Consider the following 26,686-nt stretch of genomic DNA (forward strand, 5'->3'; position numbering starts at 1 on the left):
TGTTATGGTTGCTAGGCAAAAAAGAGTTCTTAGAAAAAAAATTCTATTACATTTTCGCATTTCTTTCCTACTTTTTTACAGTTTCTTTTGAAAAGTAATGTTTTAACAGGTAGAGAAGTGACAAATTCTTTGGTTTTTAGAAATACATTTTATATCAACATTTTACATGAAAAGTATCACTAGCATAAAGGTGACATATTTGTTAATAATTGACATAAACTCTTGATTGAAAATTTGCGGATTGAAAAAAATGGAAGAAACTGAAAAACTTTTATCACCGGCAATTTCTTTGTTTTTTCTTTGTTTGTACAATTTATTGATAAACTCTGTCAAGTATATAGCTAAAAAAAACACACCAAAAAAAAGTACTTTCCACCTGAATTCTCAGCTCCCAGCTGCTGTTCACTACAATTATTTCTCAGGCGACCCTCAGACAGGTCACTTCGCCGCATGTCCAGTCTTGTTCCATATGACGAACATCCTCACTTTGGATGTTGGGAAAAGTGAGCAGATGGTTGGAGAATTTGTCGTTGGGTACACGTAGGATGTTGTGGAGGGTCCGCATTGACCAGAACTCCTCTGGCTTGTGTGCTTGGGTCGAGTTAACGAGCTGCGCGCATCAGTACGCTCCCATTAGCGCCGCATACACACACATGCGCGCACAAACACGTGGTACCGTCGGTTGCTCATTGACTGAACGAGCTCATCACGCTTTTTTTCACATTTACATAATGTTTTGGGTCGAATTGTAACCTTTTTTTAATATTTAACTAGTGCTGTCATTATCGAATATTTTTAGAATCGATTCATCGACTAATCAGATTTTAATTTTGCATGTTTTTCCCTGATTACTGTTTATTAACCAATGATTGGAGAGTGGGAAGCAGTGAAAGGGAAACCAGCATAAGAATGATCATTCATACTAACCATACGACAAAACGAATTTATGCTAGCTTAAAGCTAACATATAATACAAAACGCCTTCATTGGGATAATGGAAATTAGCCATAATGTTACGGTAATTAATGATTCAACTCCAGAGAGTTAAGGTCACTTTGCCCCGTTGTGTAACTACAAAAAGAGAATATCCTCATATTGTTTTGAATGCCCAAAAGGCTCCAAGAATGGGAGGGTGCCCCCCCCCCCAAAAAAAACCTGCTATGTATAAATACCCTGACTTCAATAAGAGAGGTTATCATTTCCACAATAATATTAACAATTGAAGAACTGCATGGAACTAATGAGGGTGGAAAAAAAACAACAGCAACAGACACACTATATGGATATTTTATACCACAATATGAATATTTTTGCCCTTGCCTTTGCCAGTCAAATGAATGTGAATGTCAATTAGCCCCCGATGCTAAGGCTGTTTGTTTGTCTTTGGCCCACCAGCTGCACACGGACATGGACCGAGGGGACGGGCACACCAAGTACACGCTGGAGGGCGAAGGAGTGGGCTCGGTGTTTGTCATCGACAGCGACACGGGCAACATCCACGTCACCAAGTCTCTGGACCGCGAGGAGAAGGACCAGTACCGCCTCACCGCCACCGCCACGGACCGCCTGACGGGCCGCGCCCTGGAGCCGTCCTCGCAGTTCATCATCAGAGTGCAGGACATCAACGACAACCCGCCCATCTTCTCCGGCGAGCCCTATATCGCCACTGTGCCCGAGATGGCCAACATAGGTACAGTACGCAGACGCAAATCTGTCTGTTGTTCATTTTGGTTGAGTGAGCAAAAGTCCTCTTTCTACTCGACTCTTTACTGTCCAATTATTGAGACTAGGGCCTGACTGATTAATTGGCCGCAGGTTATAATCGGCTGATTATTGCACTTCAAACACAGGCCAAAACACTCCGCCAATTGGGCCAAATGTACTATGGATATTTTAATTGTTCAGCACCTTGAGTTGTGTTTTAATGTATGAAAGGTGCTATATAAATAAAGTTTGACTGATTGATCGATTGATTATTTTCCCCTTAAAACATAATCATCGAAGAAAACCACATTTTCCGACGCTGTGAAGGTACCCTGAATGCACCATTTTGCCTGCGTACCATTAGCAACTAGCAAGTATGTAGCGTCTATTGTCCCTAAGCGTCTTTTAAGCTGTTTAATGACACCCCAGTTGGAGTTGACTGTAAAAGTAAACACTTGACGATAAGAATTGCATCCAATGTATATTTAAATGCAAAACAAACTTCGTTTTTAAATCATCGCTAGCCTAGCGCTAATGCTAAAAGCGAAGGGAGGATCCCATTCAAATGCTAACAGGAAGTTAGCATCGACTTCGGGAGTCTTTTTACCTCAAATAACGAATATTTACACATAAATGCTGTGGGAAGACATACCCGCAGGTAATATAAGCCTACGCAAAGGCACAATTTTTTCCCCAATGTGTGATTTTTATTTTATTTTAATAGAATTCAATCGGACTCCAGTCAAGTAACGTTCTTTTGTACTCACTTTAAGTGTGTACACCATGGATACACGGCACCATACTGCCCCCAAGAGGCGAAAACGCACAGGAACAGTCAGTATTAGTTCTTAATGGGGGTTTTTTTCCAGTTGCTATTATTTTATTTTATTTTATTCTTATTTCACGTTCTTATTGTTTTATTTTGTCATTGTCCTTCCAAGTTATTTTTAAAGTTGATATTTCGAGAATTCAAAGACTTTCTTTTCTCAAAATTCAAGGATGCAAACATCCAAGGATGATTATTTTTTTGTCTTAACACACACTTCCACATCACATGACACGAAATACAATCCCCAAGGTCCTAGGTTAGCACAACAAGAGCCAAGACTTGTGAAAACACAAGATACAAATATCTAAAATAAATGGTTAATGCTTTACAGCAGTTGTAAACAAGTAAGAATGGTTTTATTATTGACACATAAATAAATCTATACAATAACCTTGTATACTTCATTAAAATTTGTTGATAAGGTCATACGATGGACTTGTCATTAATACCACATTGAAAAGGAATTGGGTGGGGAGATAAATTTATGCATCAAATATATTTTTTAAATAATCAACAGATGAATCGGCAAACTGTATTTTTTTCTGTCAAAAATCGGTATCGCATTGGCCTCAAAAAATGTATATCGGCCGGACCCTAATTGAGACATACAAGAAATGTCCAGCTTAAAAAAAAAAAAAATCCATTTAGTGGTCGGAATTAAATTTGTACAAAAACTTAAAGTTAACCGCCATTTATTCACCGTTCAGCGTTTCTTGCCACCGTTTTTCACTGAAAGTGTGAAAAAGTATCCCATTTGCTTTTTTACTGACATCTTGGTGTCAAGAAAGTTCTGTATGATGAAATCCAACGTACCTCTATCTTCATTATTATATAAACAGCATTCTTTTTCATGATTCTGATTTAGTTTTTTGCCTTCTTTTTCTTCATAGGCCTCCCAATATTTTAAGCATAACAATGGGTCAAGTCTTTGAAATTCAAGCACCCGAGCTGCCACGTATAAATATTGCATTCGCATTGACGCATTTATCAAACCTTTGTGCTGACTGACATTCTCTTTACGCTCTTTAACGCTCCGGAAAGAAATGACCAAAGTCAGTTTTTTTGCGGGGCCGTAATCTCGACACAAACATTTCCGACAATCCACCCAATCATCCGGCGAGCAGATTAGTGCAGCATTGACGCCTACCTCTGCATAATCTCCACTTCCCCGCTGCGCAAAAAAGCTCCAAACATAAAGCATTATACTCCAAACAATCAACCGGCAGGTGCAGGCTGCGCTCCAGTGCTTGCGTCATGCTTTCGAGCATCACGCGTTGAAAATAAATAAATAAATAAATCATCGTCAACATATGGACGGACGTCCGAGCTTATCCTATATTAATCCTCGGCGAGAGTGCAAAGTGTTGATCTAATGCACCTCTGACCCTACCGGCGCAGGCACGTCCATCATCCAAGTGACGGCCAGGGACGCCGACGACCCCACGTACGGAAACAGCGCCCAGCTGGTCTACGCCATCACCGATGGAAACGATTACTTCTCGGTGGACCCGCAGACAGGTCAGGAGGGGCGCCCTACTTGCTTTTTTGTAGAATTTCGGATTCATCTTCAGACTATTGTTTTGAATTATATATGAAAAGTAATGCATTATAGTTAGGAGGAACGGGACTTGTGATGCCGTTCATTACGGTTATTTTATTTTCTGGCGAAAAGTAAATTCTCATATTTTTTCAAATCACACGTGAATAGTATGGTTTATAATTAGTCAAATAATTAGTCAAATATTATAATTAGTATGTGTGTGTGTATATATATATATATTAGGGGAGTCAAAATGAATGTATTTAAAGTTCCTTTAACGCCACTAATATTTTTAACGTGCGTTTAATGGCCGCCCCTTACTTAGAAAGCCTGCACTGGGGGAATCCCAGTCGCAACGCAGCTGACACGTCCACGTCAAAATTTTGCAGTAATAAATTAAATAATAATGCATATATTTGTGAAGACTGGGGTCAAGTTGTATTTTACAAGTAAAAAAAATGTGCAAAATTTCACGAGTTACTTCATGTTAAAGATTAGATCGCTCTGAACATGAAAAGAAAAATGCACTGAGCTGTCGCCAACGTCTTACAAATGCAATGATGCCATCTAGTGGCAAAAAAATGACCTCAACACGAATCAATAACACTCATTTTTTTACAGTACAGTACATCTTTTTTCATTTTAATCCAATTTTATGAATATATATATATGCTCGTGCCTGCTCTTGTTGACTCATCTTGTCCGCATGACGCGCTCACATTTTGCCAGCAGTGCCGCTTTTTTTTTTTCATTGTCCCAGTTGACGAAGTTTGACGTTGATCCCGAGCGACGTGGTTGCGCTGATTGGAGTCTGTCCTCCCTCCTCCGCTCAGGCATCCTGAGGACCGCCATGCCCAACATGGACCGAGAGACCCAGGAGGAGTACGTGGTGGTGCTCCAGGCCAGAGACATGGGGGGCCACCTGGGGGGCCTGTCTGGGACCACCACAGTCACCGTGAGGCTGAGCGACGTCAATGACAACCCGCCTCACTTCAGACGCAGTAAGTAGCAAGAGCAATTAGCTTGATGATGTTCATGCAGCTCACTTTTTTTTTCCACTTCCTTTCTAGGAGATGGTTAAAAAGGTTTTAGTAAGAGTGGTGTGTGTATTTTGAGACGCCATTTCTATGATTTAAAATGTGCCCGTGATATATATAACAAATTGTTTTAACAATTACAAGCAGGACATATTAGGGCTGCTTGATTATAAAAGAAAAATATTCATCACAATTCATTTGGTAATAATTCAAATCACGATGAGGACAATCATTTGTTTTTTGGTAAAAAACAAGAACATTTTTAAAAGTGTAAAAAATGTTAGTTAAAAGTTATTTTTGGACCAAACAAGATTTATTAAATTTGTTATTTAGAAATATAAAATATATATATATATATATCAATTTAAATAACTCAAAATTAGTATTTACTCACTTAAACCCCAAAACGTATAAATATGTTCTGTTTTAAATATTACCATAGTCCCAAAAACATATTTATATGTTTTTTTTATTTTTATGTTTTTTTATGCTTTTTGATGCAGCTTCTGAACTCAAAAGAACACTTGAAGCAGTGGCAGTTATTACAATAACGGCCAGCAGGTGGCAGCAGAGATCAACCAGGTCCATGTTGCAAAAAAGCTCTTTTCCCCACAGTTCTTAACAGATTTGTGTATAATGATGAAACTTGGCTATATTCAAATGCTAATTGCTGCAAAACGGAAACAGATAGAAACATACTTTTTTTCCTGATGAAAGAAGAGACTCTCACCTTTCTTTTGGTAGGTTCCATGTTTTTATAGCAATAGAACACAATATTCTGTGGGCCTTGCAAAATCAGTCAAAATCCAGTAAAACAGCCGAGAGCGAAGGGGGTTGCTTCAGTGAAAATCTCTGGAAGTGAAACTTTTATTTTTGTTTATTTTGTAATTGTGTAGTGTAATAATTGACATTGTAATTGAATTTCGATTAATTGCACAGCCCCAGGACATATCAACAAAAAAAACACCTACAAAAGTCATGATTTTTTTCCCTCTTTATTCCGTCTTTTTCATTTTTTCATGAGAAGTAATGCATTATAAGTACAGTAAGTGCGATAATATGTTGTTTTTTGCCGTGGATAAAAAAATAATAATGTAAATTGTGCGGTATATTTTATGTCTGCACGTGTGTTTTATCAGTTGCGTGAATGTTTATTATAAAACTGCAAAATCAATGCTAGTTTCTTTAGCTCATCTATGGCTTTATCCATTGAGTTTTAGCATTAAGCTAGCGGACTTGCGGCAAAGTGATGTGCTTTGGTTGAATCCACAATGTATAAATCTGTTAGCTACTAAAGTCTGTTCGGTTTCAATTGATTGCACGGTTCCCAGCGCGCCTGCGGCAAAAATGACACTTGTCCTTTTAAACGCTCCCGTTTGCCGTTTTTTCTCCTCCTCGGCCTCCGATTTCTCGCTTCTCGTCACACAAGAGCGAAATAGCATGTCCGTTTCCTTCCCTGTACCGTGCTATTAATAATTCACGTTAAAGTTCAGTGCGTTGCGCTTCGATAGGCAGCCAAATCAGCGGCGTGCGCCGCGTTTCTGCGCGCGCTATATCATCTCTCTGTACGCGCCGGGCGGCCATTCGTCATCGCATTTAAAGCCACTGGCAGCTCGTCCCTGTGATATATTCTCCCGCCGCACGTTGCTTTATAGAAGCTGTTTAATATTAACGTGCCGCCAGTGTGTTATTTATTCACTTTTAATCTGACTGCTATGACCCGACACCCCCCGCCCCCGCACCCGGCCTCCCGCCCAGTCCTTTACAAGCTACAAAGCCAAGCCCGAGGTCATTAATTTCTCTTAGAGAGATCATTAAAGCAAATGTTCTCGTTTGGGACACTGGTTGAATGTGAAGGGGTGGGGGTTTTTTTACCTTTAATTTTATGCGTTTTTCTTTTTAAACGTTTATTATAATACATTTCGGCCTATTTGAGTCATTAACTGTCACCAAGGACGCTGGTTCCGATTAAACCGGAGCTCGCACAAGGCCGCAAAATGCCGTTAAAAATGAGAAATACAGCCGTGCCTTGACTTAGGAGTTTAATTCGTTCCATGACAACGCTCAAAAAAATCGTATCACAAATCACTCATTATGATTTCTTGTGTGATTTATTACTTCCATTAAGTCTGCCTTGTGTCTTGACATTTCTCTGCATTTCTTCAGTGCCTTTTCACCAGTTGATCCGACACATGGTTGCTCCACAGCGTTGTGTATATTACTTTTGTGATCTGGGGAGCTTCAAGACTTGTTAGCTTTTTTCCCAGACTTGGACTTTTGGACATTTCACAATGTTGTGTGCATCACTTTTTTTTCAGCTATGAAACAAATTAGTTACACCCAGTATGCTTCTTTTTTTTTTTGCAGTTTCTCAAAAAATTTCATAGAAGTCCCTTTTTCCTTACTTAGACTTGTGGACGTTCCACAATGTTGGGTGCATCAACTTTACGATTTTGGAGCTATGAAACTCACAGTATCTGTTTTGATTTGTGTCATTTATTAATATTATTCCATTATAGTCTTTTATAATCCAATAGATGGTGATATGTGGTCACTCCACAATGTTGTGTGGATCACTTTTATGTTCAGGGGAGCTATGAGACTAATTAATTAAACCTAGTATGCTTTTTTCTCTCTCTCTGTATTTTTCATAGTAGCCATGTGGTAGTAGTGTGACATGTGGATGTTCCACAATGTTGTGTGCATCACTTTTATGTTTTGGGGAGCTGTGAGACTTACAATAGTTACATGTAATCTTTTCTGGGTTTTTTCAATGTATTTGTATTTTTTCATGATAGTTCTTTATTCTTCCAGTAGTCACATTTGGTTGCTCCACAATGGTGTGCGTGTCCTTGTTTATTCCCGGTTGGAGCTACGTAACTTTTTCCTTCCCAATTTGCATAAATTCTTGTTATTTCTCTGCATTTTTCTGTTTTGGCCATTTTTTTCTTTACAATACTTTGACATGGTCACTCCACAATGTTGTGTGCATCCATGTTTATGGCTCAGGGAGCCCCATCACGCAGTCTGCCTTGTGTTTTGCCATTTCTCAGCAATCCAACAAAATAGCCCGTTACTTTCCAGTCAGTCCAACATGTCACTCCACAATGTTGTGTCGCATTTATGCTCTGAAGAGTTATGCAACATACAGCTTAATGCGCGATTAATTATGATGGATCTGTAATGATGTCAGTAATGATTGTCATCTTGCCCTTGTGCTCACCAGGAGTTTCATCATCATTAACGCATCATTACATTCGGCTGTTGTGTTTTTTTTTTTGTTCTCTGGCAGGTGCGTGGTCGTTCTCCGTATCGGAGCTGGCGGCGCCGGGCGTGGAAGTGGGCCGTCTCACCGCCACCGACGCCGACGTGGGTGACAACGCGCTGCTGGAGTTCACCATCATGGACGCCGAGGAAGCGCAGACGTTCAACGTCAGCGGCAGAGAGCGAGAAGCCATCATTGTGCTGAACAAAGTGAGCACCTCCGATATAGCAGCAAACAAGTAAAAAAAAAGAAGAAAAGAAAGATAAATACAATTATTTAAGTGTGTTTCCCGCACAATGTGAGAGAGACTGATGCGTATGACCCTTTGAGTCACTATTCAACTTATTCAGAAGGCCGTACCACAGCAGTGTGTGACCAGGCTGCAATGGCTTGTTTGGCATGCCACTGAAGCTTCGGAAAGATTTTTCACATGCACACTTGTGCCGCTCATCTTACAAATGTGCGTTTCATCCTTAATTGACAAAAAGCATCGTTACGACAGAGAAATAATCCACCAAGCGTTTGCTAACATCATTTTTTATGTTTAGCCATTAAAACTGTCTGCGTCATTCCGTCTGTGATCCGCTGCGTAATGTATTAAAATAAAGTCTTTGTGCTCAGGCAGGGTCTTAACGACATTCGCAGATAATGACCGTACAGCCAATGTTAAATTAAGTGTGCAAATCAGGTCCCTAATGAGAATTAATCCACCTCATTAGAGCCATCCGGTGAGATAAAAGGAAGTCTAAATAAAGATAAAACTATCTGCTAAACATTGTTTTTTTACCACGCTACTAAGCAGCAACAGTCTGCCTGTAAAAAAGATAGATAGATAGATAGATAGTATAGCTAGCATAGCATAGCATAGCCAGCTAATGATTTAGCTAGCTCTCTATTTACTATTATAGCCAATTAATTAAAAAAAAAAAGTTCTGTTCAAATGTTGCCACAAGGAGGACGTCGCAAGCCTTGGTCGCTTAGCTGGCTAAGAGTTCATGTCATTAGCATAACATTAGCATTTTAGCCTACAAGCTAAATGTATTCATATTTGCCTCAACAATTGAAACCATATCTATAACACAAACTATAGCTAAACTATCCAAAAAGGATGCAGTGATGGGCAGTAACTTTTCGTTTGATATGTGAACAGTTCGCAAAGCGACACATCAAAGGTAGACCAAAAACTGTCAATGTAAGTTACAGGTACGAACCGGAACAACCCACCGCATTGTTTTCCTCTTTACTTACCAGCTGCTGGACTACGAGACTCGCAATTCGTACTCGTTCACCGTGGAGGTGGCCAACCCCCTGGTGGACCCCCGCTACCTGAAGGACGGTCCCTTCAAAGACCAGGCCATGGTTCGAGTAATGGTCTTAAACGCGGACGAGCCGCCGCGCTTCTCCCAGGCCCGCTACCATCTGGACGTGTCGGAGAACTGCCCACCCATCTGCTCGGTGGGCCGCGTGCACGCCGTGGATCCTGACACGGGACAAAGCGGCAACATCAGGTGCTTATCACGCCATCGCTCACTTCCTTTGTCCCCACGACCGCCCCGCTCACTCTTTTGTTGTTTCCCGCCCTGCAGGTACTCCATCGATCCTCAGTCGGACCCAGAGGCTCTGTTCCGCATCGCCTCCGACACGGGATTCATCAGCACGGTGATGGAGCTGGACCGTGAGCGGGAGCAGTGGCACAACATCACTGTCATCGCCACGCAGAGGGGTGCGTTTGCAGGGCCCGCGGGGCCCCCCGCCGGAGACCGGGGCCCTGCCGCTCGTATATCAGCCAAAGCACCGTCTGCAAAGTGCGCGGTGGAACTAATGGAACTCTAGGGATGACTTGATGAACATTTATAGCTTTTCCATTTGTGTTTAGACAACCCCAATCTTGTGTCAAGAGTGGTGGTTGCCATAGAAACGCTGGACCAGAATGACAATGCGCCCGAATTGGACAGACAATACACCACATCGGTTTGTGACTCCACCGCCCCGGGACAGGTTTGTTGCATGTTTTCTTCCTCAACATTTATTAAACGCCGTTTAAACATTTCTTCCACATCCATCTTAAGGTAATCTATTATGGAGGACCAAAACTAAAACTAAATAAATGTCGAAATGAATGAATGAATACAATAAAAACTATATATATATATATATATATATATATAAATCCAAAAATAAAAAACGACATTTAAAAATAAATATAAAAAATAAATGTGGAAATAAAAAAAATGAATAGAATTAAATATCAATAAATAAATAAAAATGCTCTGCTCTCTCATTTATTTATTTCATGCTGCAGAAGCTCATTTGAATAACATTTTGTCCTGACAGAGCGTCTGCAGCATGAAATAAATAAATAAATGTAAGATTAGAGCGTTTTAATTTATTGATTGATACTTAATTCTATTTATATATTTATTTTTACATTTATTTCCACATTTATTTTTGAAACTCGTTTTTGTATTTATTTTTACTTTACAATTTTGTGTTTTTATTTCCATTTCGATTTTATTTTTATGTATTTAATTTTCGAATTGTGTTTTTTTTATATCCATTTTTATTTCCACTTTTGACATTTATTTATTTATTTAGTCATCTATTTATTCTTTGTTTTGGTCCTCCATAATTTATGAGTCATGCCATGTCTGTGTCCCGCAGGTTGTTCAGGTTCTACGTGCTGTGGACCGAGACCCGGGAGGGCAGGACGTGCCGGTCCACTTCAGCATTGCACCCGAGTCCAGCTCCGCTCTCAACCTCTCCATCAAGGACAGCGGCGGTAAGACTTGAGTGGGTGGTAAAAGACGGTAGGGTGCCGTTCCAATACTTTTGGAGGGTCTGTTAAGGGCCAGTAAAAAAAGTTAAAGGGTAATGGAGGATGTAAAACAACAGACACTAAAGCATGGTAAAGAATAGTAAAGGTCTGTAAACAGCGGTAAAGGACAGTAAACAATGTCAGAAGACAATAAAGGATGCTAGTAAATGACGTTAAAAGACTGCTAAAGTTGCGCCGTGACTCGCAATTCCGTTTGTGTTTTTACCCTCAGGTGTGACGGCCAGCCTGGTGTTGCAATCGTCCTTGGAGCCGGCGCCCGGATACTCGTCGTCCTTAGCCAGCTTGTACGTGCCCGTGGTTCTGCGAGACGGTGCCTCGGGCCTGGCCAACACGGCCACGGTCACCGTGACCGTCTGCCCGTGCCTGCGGGGCGGCATGCGGACGGAGGAGCGCAGCCCCCGGACGCGGGGCCGGCGGTGGGAGCGGCGCGCCGTGTGCCGACCGGCGCCCTCCGCCTCGCCCTCTGTCGTCTTCACCCTCGTCATCCTGATGGCGGCGCTGGCCTGCGTCACCACTCTGCTGGGTAGGTCAGCGGTTCTCCTAATGAGTGGGCTCCACAAAATCATTTGCAGAAATTATTGTTGGAAAGAATGTTTTGAATTTTATATTTATTTATGCAATTATATAATTTGTAAATAAACATAACATTTGTTTAGATTTTTATTTATATTTATTTAAAAAGTTTGAAAACCACTGAACTAAAAAATATGTGAATGCTGACAATAGTGTGGAGTTAACTGAATTCTACAAATGAAGATTACTAGGAGTGGTTTGATTTGGGAATTTTATTGTAAAAATGTGTGAATTTCGGGCATGTGTTTTTTTTTTTGTCATTTAATAATATTGTTAAATATTTCCCTTATATCTGCCCTGCGATTGGCTGCCAAGCAGTTCAGGGTGTACCCCGCCTACTGCCCGAAGCCAGCTGGGATAGGCTCCAGCACCCCCGCGACCCTTGTGATGAGGACAAGCGGTTAAGAAAATGGATGGATTTCCCTTATATCAGTGCAGATGTACTTCTTTTTAGTGTAAATACACATGTATTAAAACATTAGTAGGACATTTTGAGGCTAGTCACATTGTTCCTTTACTGGTGAGCTATTTTTAGAACAGAACCGCCGGCTACTCATGGTGTCCATAGGCTAACTAGTACCCACTGGCACCTTTTAAGGGCAATGAACATTAATCAACAGAGCAAAAATGTATCCGTGTTTGCTTTCGACTTGCTCCTGCCTTCCTCCTCCTTGCACAACTGTTCACCCCTCCCCTCTTTGCTCGCTGAGAAGGAAGGGAAAACATTTGACTAGTTCCAATTAAGTTCAAATAGGTGGCTCGTTTACTCCACTTTGTGACTCCACTGGTGACAGACAGTATTAGCAGTTACAGAAACCTTAACTTTTAAAGACCACGGAAAACTGTCAAACCAGTACCCAGCCCAGGCTCACTGTCGACCAATCAGAATTAAGCTCAAAAGTCATTTCTCACGAGCCCAGTTGTTCAGTGTACTGCACTGCATGACAAACATATTACTTAATTTAAGCAAAATTATCTGCCAGTGGAACGGGAAATTTGATGCGGTCGCCCGTCATATTTTTGCCCCCCCCCCTAGTGGTGTGCGCACTGTCCTTGTCGCTAAGGCGTCAGAAACGCGACGCCCACTCAGCGTTGGAGGACGACGACATCCGGGAGAACATCATCTCCTATGACGACGAGGGTGGAGGCGAGGCGGACACGGCCGCCTTCGACATGGCGGCCCTGCAGAGCATGCACAGGATCCAGAACGTGCACAGGAACATGTGAGTCCCACGTGAAGTGCGTGAAAAATCCGGCAGCAAAGTATTCGTACTTGGTTACTTCCTGCCTGTGCAGATGGTACACACAGCAGAGCGCGCCACCCGCACGGGCCAGGACGTACAGCATGACCCGTAACCCCTACCCGGGCCCGGAGCCCGAGCGGCGGCCCGGCTCGGCGCCCCTCTACGGGCGGCTGTGCTACGGGGTCCACACGCTGCCTGCCCTGCGGGACTACTACTACCAAGCCGGGCCGCTGCAGGCTGGAGTGCAGCTGCCTCTACCGGGGCGACGTGACGGCGCCGCCGCTCCCGTCATCCGGAACCAACCGGGGCAGCAGCGCCCTCCTGAGGTCGGACGAGCGAGTTTATTAGCGGCGCACACCCTGAGCAGGCTGATGAGCAGGACTGAAGATGGGGCGAAGATGCATGTTGACACACAGAAGCAAGACCTTGTTAAGGTAAAAATGTGCATCAGCTTTAGCAGTGAAGCCCAGACTTCCGTCTCCCCAGCCGCTTCATCTAGCTCCTCCGGCGGGATCCCAAGGCGTTCCCAGGCCAGCCGAGAAATATAGTCTCTCCAGCGTGTCCTGGGTCTTCCCCGGGTTCACCTGCCGGTGGGACATGCCTGTAACACCTCTCCAGGGAGGCGTCCAGGAGGCATCCGAACCAGACGCCCGAGCCACCTCAACTGGTTCCTCTCAACTTTGAGTCCCTCCCGGATGACCGAGCTTTTCACCCTATCTCGAAGGGAGAGCCCGGACACCCTGCGGAGGAAACTCATTTTGATCGCTTGTATCCGGGATCTTGTTCTTTTGGTCACGACCCACAGATCATGACCATAGGTGAGGGTAGGAACGTCGATCGGCCGGCGTATCACCACAACCGATCCGCCTGTCGATCCCCTGCTCCATCCTGCCCTCACTCGTGAACAAGACCCCAAGATACTCGAACTCCTCCACTTGGGAACTACATACTAAGTTCCTCATACTCGTTCTTTTCTGCAGATAACTCCAGCAGAGGTCCAATCTGCGCCAATCAGCGATCCAGCCAGTCTGAGCTGCTCCGACCCTACCGGTTCTTCCTGCCAGAGTCCCAGCAGCTCGTCGGCCAACCAGACTCTAATCAGCACCGGAGCCACCAGCTGCACCATGGAGGACGCCGACACAGACTGGTCACTGCCGTCCATTTCCGAGCGGAGTTACCCCAACGCCAAGCTCCCCGTTTTCCCTATGACGGACACGTACAGCATCGTGGGCTCGCTGAACGGAACCGGCGTGGCGACGACCTTACCCAGGACGATACGCGACAACCATCAACCCTTACGAATGGAGGACCTGCTCAACTTCCGCCTGAACCGGGTGACGTCCGACCCGTCGCAGCCGCCCTACGACTCGCTGCAGACTTACGAGTTCGAGGGCCGCGACTCTCGGGCCGAGTCGCTGAGCTCGCTGGGGAGCGATGACGGGAAGGACGACGAGCAAGGTGAGAACGGAATGGACCGGGATCCGACGGCGGGAGGAATGGAGGAGCTCAACGACAAGTTCCAGCGGCTGGTGGCGCTCATCAGGGAGAGGAAGAGCAGCAAGGAGCAGGACGCGGGTGAGGATCCCGCCCAGGCCGGCCAGGCGCAACCTGCTCCTTCCCAGACCAGCCAGGTCCAAGAGAAAGCGGTTCTGAGGTGGGACTTTTAAGGGAAGGGATTTGCATTTATGGGCTAGAGGCCCAGAGAAGACCAAGGAGACTGGAGAGACTCCAGGCCTGATTTACTAAGATCCCATAGAGCTGACGTTAATTCGCTCACTGAACCAACAGGTGTACTGCTTTTCAACATGGGAAATTACTGATGTGATGGAATTGGAATTGTTAGTGGAAGAGGCAAACGAACGTTTCCGAGAAATCTATCCATTCATTTTGGAGAAGCCAGCAACTGCATAAAAGCCATGTTTTGTTTGATTGAACTTTATCTGGATGTTATCTGCCCATTCGACTGTAAAAACTGGGACAGAACACCTGAAATAATTTCCCAGGAAAGGCCGTCACCAATTTTCAAAGTGCTCTGAAATCAAAGTCAAGTCAGAAGCGATATGGCATGACTCCTTCTTGTGATTGGCGCGATCAATTTTTGTTTCCGGTGTTTTTAAAAAGGTTTGCACAAACACAAAATTGAAGTCACCTCTTATTTTGTCTTTGTCACAATAACCGCAGTCATGGTTACGCAAGAGTGGTGCAACTTTTTGGTAAATCAGGCCCGAAGTCTCTCAGCTGGCCTGTGAACTGCTTTGGAATCTCCCTGGAGGAACGAGACAACGTGCTTGGGGAGAAGGAAGTCCGGGTTTTCCTTCTCAGGCTGCGATCCCGAAGAATATTAATGGATGCTTTCTGGATTCTTCCGGGATTTCTTGGAAGCAGCGCGCGGGTCGTATCACTATCGGCACCCACCACCACTGTCATTTCACACCCGCCGTGATAGCAAATGCACAGAAAATCTTTCACTTTACACACTGGCTATTTAATAATGCACTTGGGCTTTCAACACAAAGCCTATGAAAGATTCACATTTATTGAAATATTAATTTCAAGCACAGCCTGAAATCTGCATTGTTGGAAAATAGGCCCTCATGCAATATTGATCAGGATATGATATTGCATCGGCATCGGACTGATCTGATTGGATGTCACTGTGGAGGCTTGTTGTGTTCTTTTGTCAAAGTTCAGTAAAACAACATCCTTGTGGAGATCAATCACAACTTTGGTGTGGCTGATTTTGGCTCATGTGTGGTCAGTTGGTTGCAGGGGACACAAGGGGGATGATATTGACACGAGATTTTGCTCATCATTTGTACTGGAAAAACCTCCGACCTCCCATCAGGTACATTCCCATCTACCTTTTTGTCCTACCAGCCAACCGTACTTATCTTCCAACCTTCTTTTTCATTTCCATAACAACATAATTTCCTTGCCTTCCATGCCTACTTTCCTTCCTTCCTTCCTTCCTTCCTTCCTTCCTTCCTTCCTTCCTTCCTTCCTTCCTTCCTTCCTTCCTACCTTCCCTGCTTCCCACCAACCTACTTTCCTTCCTTCCTACCTACCTATCTACCTACTTACTTTCCTGCCCTGCTACCTACAGGCTTCAGATGCCCTGATTCCTTCCTTCCTTCCTTCCTTCCTTCCTTCCTTCCTTTATTCCTTCCTTCCTTCCTTCCTTCCTTCCTTCCTTCCCTGCTTCCCACCAACCTACTTTCCTTCCTTCCTACCTACCTACCTAACCTACCTACCTACTTACTTTCCTGCCCTGCTACCTACAGACTTAAGATTCCCTGATTCCTTCCTGCCTGCCTGCCTGCCTGCCTTCCTTCCTTTCTTCCTTCCTCCCTCCCTCCCTCCATCCCTCCCTCCCTTCCTTCCTTCCTTCCTTCCTTCCTTCCTTCCTTCCTTCCCTGCTTCCCACCAACCTACTTTCCTTACTTCCTACCGACCTACCTAACTACCTACTTACTTTCCTGCCCTGCTACCTACAGACTTAAGATTCCCTGATTCCTTCCTGCCTGCCTGTCTGCCTGCCTGCCTGCCTTCCTTCCTTCCTTCCTTCCTTCCTTCCTCACTCCCTCCATCCCTCCCTCCATTCCTTCCTTCGCTTCCTTTCTCCCTCCCTCCCTCCCTCCCTTCCTTCCTTCCTTCCTTCCTTCCTTCCTTCCTTCCTCCCTCCCTCCCTCCCTCCCTTCCTTCCTTCCTTCCTTCCTTCCTTCCTTCCTTCTTCCCTCCCTCCCTCCCTAACTACAAATAGACCTTCTTACATTCCCATCTACCTTTTATGTCCTACCAGCCAACCATACTTATCTTCCAACCTTCCTTTTCATTTTCATAACAACATACTTTCCTTGCCTTCCATTACTACTTTCCTTCCTTCCTTCCTTCCTTCCTTCCTTCCTTCCTTCCTACTTTCCTGCCTTCCTTCTTACTTTCCTTCCTTCCTTCCTTCCTAACTACCTACCTACTTACTTTCCTGCCTTGCTACCTACAGACTTCAAATGCCCTCATTCCTGCCTGCCTTCCTTCCTAAAAACTACACACCAACCAACCTACTCTCCTTCCTTCCAACAACAAGTCCTTCAATCCATCCTTCCTTCTTACCAACATACCTGCCTTCCTTCCTTCTTTCCAACAACCTAATTTCTTTCCTTCCTTCCTTCCTTCATTTCTTCCTTCCTTCCTTCCTCCCAACCAACCTAATTTCCTTCCTAAAAACTACACACTCCAGTTTAAAGTAGTTAAATAAATGAGACCACGATAAAAATACCTACCTCTTGTTCAGGCCGCTGACTATTATGAAACATGTTTTGCCCCCCCAAACAAAAAAAAAACTAAACAAAAACATAAAAAGAAAACAAAAGAAGCGCACATCCGAGTCAATCCCTGGGCACAGGGTGAAGCAAGCTCACTATTCTTAGACCAAACGTCTGTGTTCCTTTAATGAGTTTCCCCAACAACAAAAACACTTTAAGATGTGTGACTCATTTCTGCAGCTTTTTAGAGACAAATCCATTCATTTTTCCTTCGGCTCGAGGGCCAACTGTTAGGATAAAAATGTACGCTCGAACTTCAAATTTAATTATTCGTCCCCTCCGCAAAGGGATGTTGCGTCTCTTTAGTCAAGTGCCCCTCGCACCGATGTGACACATTCAACACATTTGAGAGCCACGTTCTTGCGTCATCAGAGGGGGGAAAATCAAGTGGTGGCCATTTTAGAGAACGGCTTAACCCAAGATAATTTTTCCTTTAAAAAAAAAAAAAAGTTGTTCATAAACCAAACTGTAAATCAGGATGTCCGTAAACTGGAGTTCCACTCTAGGTAGTCAGGTGAAATGAAGAAATGTTTACACTGTTGCTAGGTTGGTAGGTTTGTAGCCAGACCTGTTAAAAAAAAATTGTAGCTCATTTCTGCCCCTCACCTGCAACTAGAGGAAGTGCAGCTGTACGATTTAATATGAAGAAGCCACATTTGGTCATACACGCATCGGAAATGAGCATTCTTGTTTCTTTGCTCAAAATTGCCATTGCAGAAGGTGTGTCAATCTATTTATCGTCAACCGTTAGCTTTTTGGAGTGTCAACATTATTTAGCGGGCCATGTTTTCAACTATTAGATTGTAATCCCGCATTCTGTTGATGTGTCAGGTGTTTGAATCCCTCCGCTGTCACTTCCTTGTCTGGCGTGTCGCAAAGATGAAAGATGAAGAGTTTGGGGGTTCGTCGCCCGCCTCGTTTTCATTTTGACACAACACTGAAGGCTTTTAAATCATTTACAATGTTTCCAAATTGGTGTCACGACTGAAGAAAATGCAGCTTCATAAACACGCTGCACAATTTAGCCGAACTCTTTCAATCACACAATAAAAAAATCTTGTGATTTTCATACTTACTCATTTTATTCATATTTGGATTCATTTAGTATGTACAAATGTATCTAAAACCATACAGATCAAAAAAGGTCTCACATAATGATTGAAAAACAGTTTCACATGAAGACTACGCTCTATTAGGCGTGGGCCAATATTAGATTCTGATGTTATGATGACCAAGTGGGGAAAAAAATGTCAAAGTATTAAAAAGTCATTAAAAAATATATTTGAGTAAATAAAAAGAATGTTTTTTTTAATAACAAAATATAGATTTTTTTGTCAAGAAACATGTACCATGTTAAGTTAAAATTTATGTTAACATTCTTCACTTGTGAGCTATTTTTAGAACAGACCGGTGGGCTACTCATGCTGTCCTTGGGGCTAGCTAGTACATCATGGCACCATTATAGATTTTGTTTTCAGGACAATGCAAATGAATCAACAGAGCAAAAATGCATCCATGTTTGTAGTGTCTCTTTTTAGTTTGAGCGGTTATTGAAACCTTAACTTCTTAAAACCACAGTAAAGCATCAAAGTGGTCATCGGCCCATACCTATACTGTATAATATATGTAAATATTTTTCCCCAAAATTGTTTGGAATTTCAAAATTACATCTGTGTGACTCGCTCGTCATCAGCAAAGGCGATGTTGGAGACGCCGCGCGGCTCCTGCCGCACGCTGCCGTTCTTCAGCGGTTTGGGCGACTGCGTCTCCGCGTCGCCGTCCTCGTCCTCGGTGACGTCCTCCGCGTTCTCATCCTTCTTTCTAAGAGTCACAATGGAAAATAGAAGAACACGTCAAAAAATAGACCTTTTAATTCATTATTATTATTATTATGAATTCATGTTATATTTAGCTTGTTCCAGGTGATGTCTTTTTTTCTTGTGTCCCATGTTGATGTCTTGTCTGCTTGTTAGACTTTTGGCTCCACTTCTTCTCGTCAGCCTTGTTCCTTGTGTCAACCAATCACCTCCCACCACAGCCATGTCATGCCCAAGTGTGCCTCGTTGTCTTAATTTCGTTTGCATTGAGTTTCCTGCTGTCGGTAAGTCGCGTTTCACTTGTCATGATGTTCCCTTGCCTTTTACAATTATTAGTATTACTATTATTACACATTTTATTTATATTAGGGGTGTCAGGTGATTTAAATTTTGAATCGTGACTAATCGCATGACTTTAATAGTTAACTCAGGATTAATTGCAAATTTTATGTCCGTTCTAAATTTACAATAAAATATTTTTTTCTGATCTTTCATACTTTTGTTAACATGAAAGTGGGGGAAAAAAGGTTAAACTAATAGAAGGAGTTACAATTAAAAAGATGTACTGTACTGCAAAAAAAAAGAGTGCCACTAGATGGCATAATTGCATTTGTAAGACATTGGTGACAGCTCAGTGCATTTTTCCTTTCATATTAAAAGCTATCTAACCTTTAATATGAAGTAACTTGTGAAATTCTGCACATTTTTTAAATTGTAAAATTTAATTTATATGATGTATTTTGTGTGTAAAAAAAAAAAATGCTGTGATGTGACCCACCGTCTCTTCTGCACCGCCGAGGAGACGACGAGGATGACGAATCCTGCGCACACGACGCCCATCACCACCCCGAAGGCGATGAGCCACGGCGGTGTGGCGGGCAGCACGGGAGCCGTCAGAGTGGGCGCGATGCCCACGAACTCCAGAGTCCGATCCGTCAGCAGGAAGGCGCTGTTGATGCGGCTCCGAGACTTCCTGACAGGTACAGTTGACAAGTGGCATCATTTACACGAGGAGGAGGAGGAGACTTGACTGGATTGGAAAATGTTACTTTTCACTTAGTTTCAATTACAAATTCAAACTTTTTTTTTCCAATATATAAAAATGTAATGTGGTTAGCTTGCTTGACTTAGAAAGTTTTTGTTTTAAGCTTTTAACTACATTGACTTGAATAGCAAATCAATTTTCCCCATTGAAATTCATTTTAATTGCATTCATCCATTCCAGCTCCAAAACAAAAAAAAAACAAAAAACTTTTTTTGTGGTGCAAAAAATTTAATTGAAAAGTAAATTGACTACAATTTTGATAATCGATTAATTGTTCAGATACCTTGTTTAACTTCAAATTATGAAAATTCTCGGAATTTCAACTCGCAGCAATAAATATTTTCTGATTATTATTTTAAAAAAATTAGGCCAGCAATTAAAAATTTTTTTTATCATAATGTGACGTTTTCAAACCTCTGCTTTTACTTTGGAAAACTACGATCAACATTTTTGCCGATTTTTTTTTTTCAACGGCTGTGATGGACCAAACCAGGAAATGAATCAGTTTGTTGAATTTGACAATGTCCTGTTTTTGAATAAAGGGATAGGAATAGGAATAAATAAATAGTATTCATTGATTATTCATCAGCTTGATCTATTATTAAAATAATTTTAAGTTGCAGCCCTAATTTTTTTGTTGCATGTTTGTAATAAAGTAAAAAATAGCGCTGTGAGGTATAAAAACAATAACAGAGAATGTAAACTGTATTTATAAACTATTCACCATACACACGGTCATATTTTTTTTAGCCTCTTAACATAATTGCCTATGTCACTTTAAAATTTCTCTTACACTATCACTACAAATAAAATAGTTTTTCTTGTTGTAATATGACTTTGGTAACTACGGTATTAGGATAATGATGAGTGACTTTCTAGGGGCGTGGCCTATGAGCTGGAATCCGGTTGGTCGTCTTTTCTTTTTTTTTTTTTATAGAATTAATTACATCACTAAGGTAATATAGGGTTATTCTCATTTTTTTTTCACATTGCAAATCCACATGCGACAGATGCTCCTAAAACTAATTTGGAGTGAGACAAAATGTCTCTCGAACGGGCAAGTGAGCTGACGTCACCTGACTGCCAGCTCCACCTCGCCTCCGTCCACCAAGCGGCTGGCGTCGTTTGGCCACGTGACCACGAACCAGAAGGACACTCGCAGCGTCTCGTCACAAACCACGACGTTGGCCACTCTGTGGAGATGTTCCATAAACAAATCAAATGCAACTCATTGGCTTTTATGGAGCGATAGTCCACATGCTGTTGTTTTTGTGCAACTAGCATGTACTGTTAACCCTTACATACTCTTGAATGTGACTAAAATAAAAGCCTTCGTTCACTTACTCACTGCAGTCTTGGAATTGTTAAACTGCACTTTCAGTAAATGTGTTTTTTTTTAAATGGGGTTTCTTAAATCATATTGCTCCATGGAAACGCCCTTAAAACAAAACAACAAAATAAAAAAAATAAAAATGAATGGCACTATACAATATTGTACTTTAGTTTAAAAAATGTTATGTACACAATGGCCACCTGGGGGCAGTAAAATACTGACACACACATATACATATAGAGCCTTCTCCTTCTAATGAAAGTGCGTTAATATTAGTCATAAAGGGTTACTACACTTCCACATAGATGGTATTCGTTAGCCCGTCTATAGCGTTCCCCATTATGTGTTAGCATTAAGCTAACAGAAGCTATAGTTTGAACTACAACAGCTTGAAGCCTCTTTTTGGAAGAACTCTCTACCGACCTGTTTTTTGTCATGAACTAATAAGTAAGTAAGGGTTAAAAACAACAACATATTTGTTTCCTTACTCAAATTCCTCCCCGTCAAAATGATTCCTCATGGCGAAAGCCAGCGTGGCTCGGAAGAGGAACATTTCGTTTTGGTTCCAGACATACTGCATTAAACAAGAAAAACAACGAGAAGAGCACATCAAAGGCGGTAGAGGGTCGCCAGATGGGCCTGGTCGCCATAGCAACAGGGGCCGTTAGCTTCTATTAGCATGCTTAATGATGATGGAACCAGATAGCACTCACCGCATTGTCTCCCAGAGCTGTTCGGATGCTCAGCCGAACTTTGTAGCCATCTGAAGCGCCTGTAGCCATAAAAGGAAAAAAATATATATTTCAGAAGTGATTTTGGAAGTCGTTAGCTGAGCTAATAGCACACAGAGCTGCAATTAGCTACATATTTTGTCCTTTTACCTTTTCGTTGTTGTTGAGTGCTACTTTAATGTTAATAAAAAATTCTAATTGTATTTAAAAAAAAATTGGCTACAACACTAAAGCACCATAGCTCTATCTTTAATGAGATGCAGTCACGTGATGAAAAACATTGGATCTTTTTGACAAAGTACAATATTGTATACATGATAATAATTGTTTGGCTGAAATATGCAAGTGTGGAAGAGCCAATGTGGCGTAAACATCCTTGACTGGCGAGTATGTTTACTTGCAAATATGTAATAACGTACTTGTAGGCTAAATGCTACAAACATAGCATATTTTCCCAGAATGCCACGGGGTATTACTTGTGCATGTGCGAGTGGAGAAAAAAAAACGCTTTTGGCCCACATTATACCACTAAATTAAAAAAAAATAATTCATAACTTTTATGATTTATTAAAATATCTGCAGTGCATGATTTAGGTTCTGTAATTTTTTCACGGGGTATTAATCCCGTGTAGCATTATGGGAAAATATGCTATGTTTGTTGCGTCGAGCCTACAAGTACCTTCAAACATATTTGCAAGTATGTTCGAGCATACTCGTTATGCGAGTATGTTTGAACTAGGGGTGTCATGTGATTAAAATTTGTAATCGTAATTAATTGTGCTGACTTCAAGTTAACTCACAAATAACGCAAATTTTACATCTGTTTTAAATGTACAGTAAAATATTTGTTGTCGGTTTTAATTGATCGCATGACTTCAATAATTAACTCACGATTAATCACAATTATTATATCTATTCTAAATGTACAATAAAATTAAATAAAAAATTCAAATTTTTTATATTCTTGTTAACATAAAAGTGGAAAAAAGTTAAACTAATAAAAATATGGCTTGATAAAGTAATTTCATAATTATTCATAAATTGTAGTACTGTAGTAATGTACTGTTATGTAAAAAACGTGTGATATTGATTTGTGTTTAGATCATTTTTTCTGCCACTAGATGGCATCATTGCATTTGTAAGACATTGGTGACAGCTTAGTGCATTTTTCTTTTCATATTAAGAGCTACCTAATCTTTAACAGGAAGTAACTTGTGAAATTCTGCACATTTAAATTTTTTTAAAATACAACTTGACCCCAGTCTCCACAAATATACGTTTATTTTTTTATTAAATGTATTACTGCAAAATTTTGACGTGAACGTTGCGACTGGAATTCCCCCAATCTGGCTTTACAAGTAAGGGGCGGTCATTAATCGCGCGTAAAAAAAAAAATAGCGGTGTTAAAGGAACTTTAAATTTCCGGGTAACTCAAAATTAACGCACTAATTTTGACACCCCTAGTTTGAACATTTGCTACGACAATTGTTAGTATTTCAGTGCGATTGATATCGCAAAAGTGCAAACATTTGAGAGAACGACAGCAAGGTCACGCGTTAATATATATATATATATAAAAAAATATATATACATATATACATATATATACATATATATATATCAATGCTGTATACATATATAAGATCGAAGAAAAAAAATTCCTACCTGGTGCGCAGAGCTGCTGAGCCGACGAAAGCGCCAAAGACAAGAAAAAAATGACCTTTCCTGACATTTTCCCAAGTGAATGTGTGGCCACGCGCAGTCAAGTTTAATGGTTAAGGCAGGACGCACCTGAATTAACCTGCCTGGCCACGGGACTCTCTTACCCGTCTGGGGAAACTGTAAACTGGCGAAAAAAGTGTTTGTTCAGGCTTCGGTGTGGGAGAGGTGACCTCCCCGAGGAAAAAACACCAGCGTTTGAGTCTGTTTACTCAGCGCGGAACAATGTGCCGACCACTCAGTACCAGCCGTGCACTAAATGTTCTGACCTGTCGACGTAATAAGAATGTGCTTCTTTTTTAGTTGCATGACGGTGACATCCTCGTAAACAACCCTTGAGCAAAGGTAAACGACTTTGGCTGGGATATTGCCGTACAAATCGGCGACGGGTGCCAAAGTGGGATGCACACTCGCGGTTAATCATCCATTCTGCGGCCGGTTAATTAATGAACGACCGTCAAGTGAAGGATTTAGCTCTTAAGAAAACATAAAATGCGTCGTTTATGCATCACAGCGCAATCCCCAGATGACATGCGAGTTTGCGGGCTGGACTGGTACCAAAAAAAAATCGGCAAGGGCATAGAAACAAAGTAAAAGTAAATGATTAAAAATACAATGCACCCTTTTGCTCAATGTAATTGTTATACAGTAGCGAGACTAAGTGCAATTTCAAGGGAAATGGCGTGGGAATGCTGAAAGCTGAATGCGTAGATTTGAATGCATGTGGAATGCTTATGAAGTAATATTGAGAGATAAATTATGAAATGATGACCTCCTGGTTACTGGGCAATGCACTTTACCAACTGTGCCACCGAGCAGTATCGGACACCTGGTCATGTTGATAATTTAAATGTATGGGGGTGGGCGTGGAAAGGGATTCTTAGAAAAAGTTCAATGTCTGCCTCATTGAAAATGAATGGGGGAAAGTTGATATTTAACGTTAAATTGTGCAAATACTGTAAGTAATGTGGAATCAGACGATATACACCCCGGGAGGCGTGAATTTTTGAAGCAAGTTGAAATTTTAAAAGTGTAAATCGGAAGTATTATGTGGGAGTTGTTACACGGCAAAAAGGTGTGGAGAATAAAAATCACAATAACATATGATTAGCGGGAGTCCTGTTTTTCGTAGCTAGGCTAAGGCTAATCATTTCTCCGTTTTACTCTTTGTATTTCACGTTAGCGTATTTGAGGATAGACTAGCATGTTTTGCAAGTGATCGTACTACCAGGCTCAGTTTTCGCTAAAGCATTTCCACGCACTTGTAGCATAGTACGGCCGTACGCCGAAATAGCGTTGTAAAGTGATTGAAAATGTTGTGATGACGTTTATAAAGCTCTCATTATTAAACATTTGTTGCCGGAGTCTCACTTGGCACCGCCTCCCTCGTTGCTCACCACCAGTTTCCCGCCGGCATGAAATAGGCTAGTGGTGATAGTAACAGTCAAAGCTAGCTGGGCTAACTAGCTAGCTAGCTAGCTTTACGTTTTGATACTTCACAGAGATCATTTCCGTTATAATTATTTCCTATATAGCTTATGATCAGTCGTCACCAAACTTAATTTGCTCATATGTACTCATGCCCACTTCAACTTCTGTAAATATTAGAACAATCGCAACATTTCGGCATTTTGTTTCACTTATTCAGAAAGTCTGATATTTGGTAAGCGATGAGTATTTGTCCTGACAAAAGTACTAACTATAAGGCATCTCAAACGACCCTCACATTTTATTTGAGAGATTCACAATCCGAGGCTGTTAATCTTTTAGCACAAATTAAAGTCTTCAAATTAGTATCCAAATCACATAATAAAACAACAACAAAAGTGCTTCCGCCTCAGTACACATTGAACTTTTTATTCTCTCATTACTTGTTTTTATCACAGTGAGGTTGTGCAAGCAGACTACAATAAAATGGTATTTACAATCAAGCTGAAACCCAGTTAAACTTTGTGATCCCTCATGACCAGAAACAATAAACATATAAATGAACATATAGTGCTGGCCTGTTCTTTTCCATTCAATTTTACTGAACTAAGTGACATCATAAGTGAATTATTGTTTAAAAAAATAATTTAAAAAATGGAGATGCAGTTATTTTCCTGGGCACATGATGGCAGTGCTCCTCTAGAGCACAATCAAGACAAACTTGAAGGCTACCACATGCAGCATTAGGCTATATTGAATTTCAAAATATATTGTTTTATTTTTTAATTTTCGCGATGCTTTGAGGGGAAATAACGCATCATTTCTCCTTTTAAGTCAATGACGGTGCTATTTGTATGTGTCCAGTGTTGCATTGTTTTGTGGGATATTATAATAATGCAAGTAGAGTTTACAATTTGACTGTATTGTATGCTTCATAGTAAGTGACTGTTTTAAGTTGAATGTATTAATTCCAAAGTAATCCTGTTAGCTATCAAGCTAGCTAACAAGCTATAAGCTTCGCATTGGCTACTATAAAATAAAGGCACTCTATTGCCCCTAGCAGGCATGAAAATGTACTGCAGCGCTTTGTGATAGTGTGCTGTATTTTGTTCTAAACTTGACTAGTAATTATTTATATTTATGGGTTATTTTATGGTATCTAAGTGTAAGTTAGCCCTTTAAAAGTTTATTTTTCGGTAAATGACTACCTCTGAATTTCGGTTATTTGATAATTAGTGATATTTATAAGTTATGTGGCATTTAAGA

At 41.4% G+C, this 26,686-nt stretch overlaps 2 protein-coding genes across 2 annotated transcripts in view; one reads left to right on the forward strand and one right to left on the reverse strand.

The window, feature by feature from the left end:
• LOC147166394 (cadherin-24-like) overlaps positions 1 to 15,751 on the forward strand; it is a 31,504-nt gene extending 15,753 nt beyond the window's left edge. Inside the window, exons 3-14 of the mRNA XM_086088772.1 lie at positions 1,396 to 1,690; positions 3,932 to 4,051; positions 4,907 to 5,074; positions 8,403 to 8,584; positions 9,627 to 9,883; positions 9,962 to 10,098; positions 10,252 to 10,373; positions 11,037 to 11,154; positions 11,423 to 11,734; positions 12,821 to 13,007; positions 13,081 to 13,462; positions 14,009 to 15,751. Coding sequence (XP_085944898.1) covers positions 1,396 to 1,690; positions 3,932 to 4,051; positions 4,907 to 5,074; positions 8,403 to 8,584; positions 9,627 to 9,883; positions 9,962 to 10,098; positions 10,252 to 10,373; positions 11,037 to 11,154; positions 11,423 to 11,734; positions 12,821 to 13,007; positions 13,081 to 13,462; positions 14,009 to 14,695 — 2,967 coding nt within the window. The 3' untranslated portion in view covers positions 14,696 to 15,751. The remainder of the gene's footprint in view (positions 1 to 1,395; positions 1,691 to 3,931; positions 4,052 to 4,906; positions 5,075 to 8,402; positions 8,585 to 9,626; positions 9,884 to 9,961; positions 10,099 to 10,251; positions 10,374 to 11,036; positions 11,155 to 11,422; positions 11,735 to 12,820; positions 13,008 to 13,080; positions 13,463 to 14,008) is intronic.
• Positions 15,752 to 18,404: 2,653 nt separating this feature from the next.
• cltrn (collectrin, amino acid transport regulator) lies at positions 18,405 to 24,340 on the reverse strand. The gene is made up of 6 exons (XM_086089391.1): positions 23,939 to 24,340; positions 22,256 to 22,314; positions 22,031 to 22,116; positions 21,286 to 21,402; positions 19,943 to 20,137; positions 18,405 to 19,168 (listed from the first exon to the last, which is right to left on the reverse strand). Exons 1-6 carry the CDS (start codon positions 24,003 to 24,005, stop codon positions 19,012 to 19,014), a joined length of 681 nt encoding a protein of 226 aa, XP_085945517.1. The 5' UTR covers positions 24,006 to 24,340; the 3' UTR covers positions 18,405 to 19,011.
• Between the last annotated feature and the right edge of the window lie 2,346 nt (positions 24,341 to 26,686).

Source organism: Leptonotus elevatus, chromosome 11 (assembly GCF_054856555.1).
Source record: "Leptonotus elevatus isolate MCC_2025b chromosome 11, RoL_Lele_1.0, whole genome shotgun sequence".
Lineage (NCBI taxonomy): Eukaryota > Metazoa > Chordata > Actinopteri > Syngnathiformes > Syngnathidae > Leptonotus > Leptonotus elevatus.

What these genes read in the sequence shown, in the direction of transcription:
- cltrn (XM_086089391.1), bottom strand. Translation starts at nt 24,005, where the DNA reads ATGTCAGGAAAGGTCATTTTTTTCTTGTCTTTGGCGCTTTCGTCGGCT. An exon ending in CAGCTCTGGGAGACAATGCG is followed by an intron (nt 22,117 to 22,255) that starts GTGAGTGCTATC and finishes TGTTTAATGCAG; the next exon opens with TATGTCTGGAACCAAAACGA. An exon ending in GAGGTGGAGCTGGCAGTCAG is followed by an intron (nt 20,138 to 21,285) that starts GTGACGTCAGCT and finishes TGTACCTGTCAG; the next exon opens with GAAGTCTCGGAGCCGCATCA.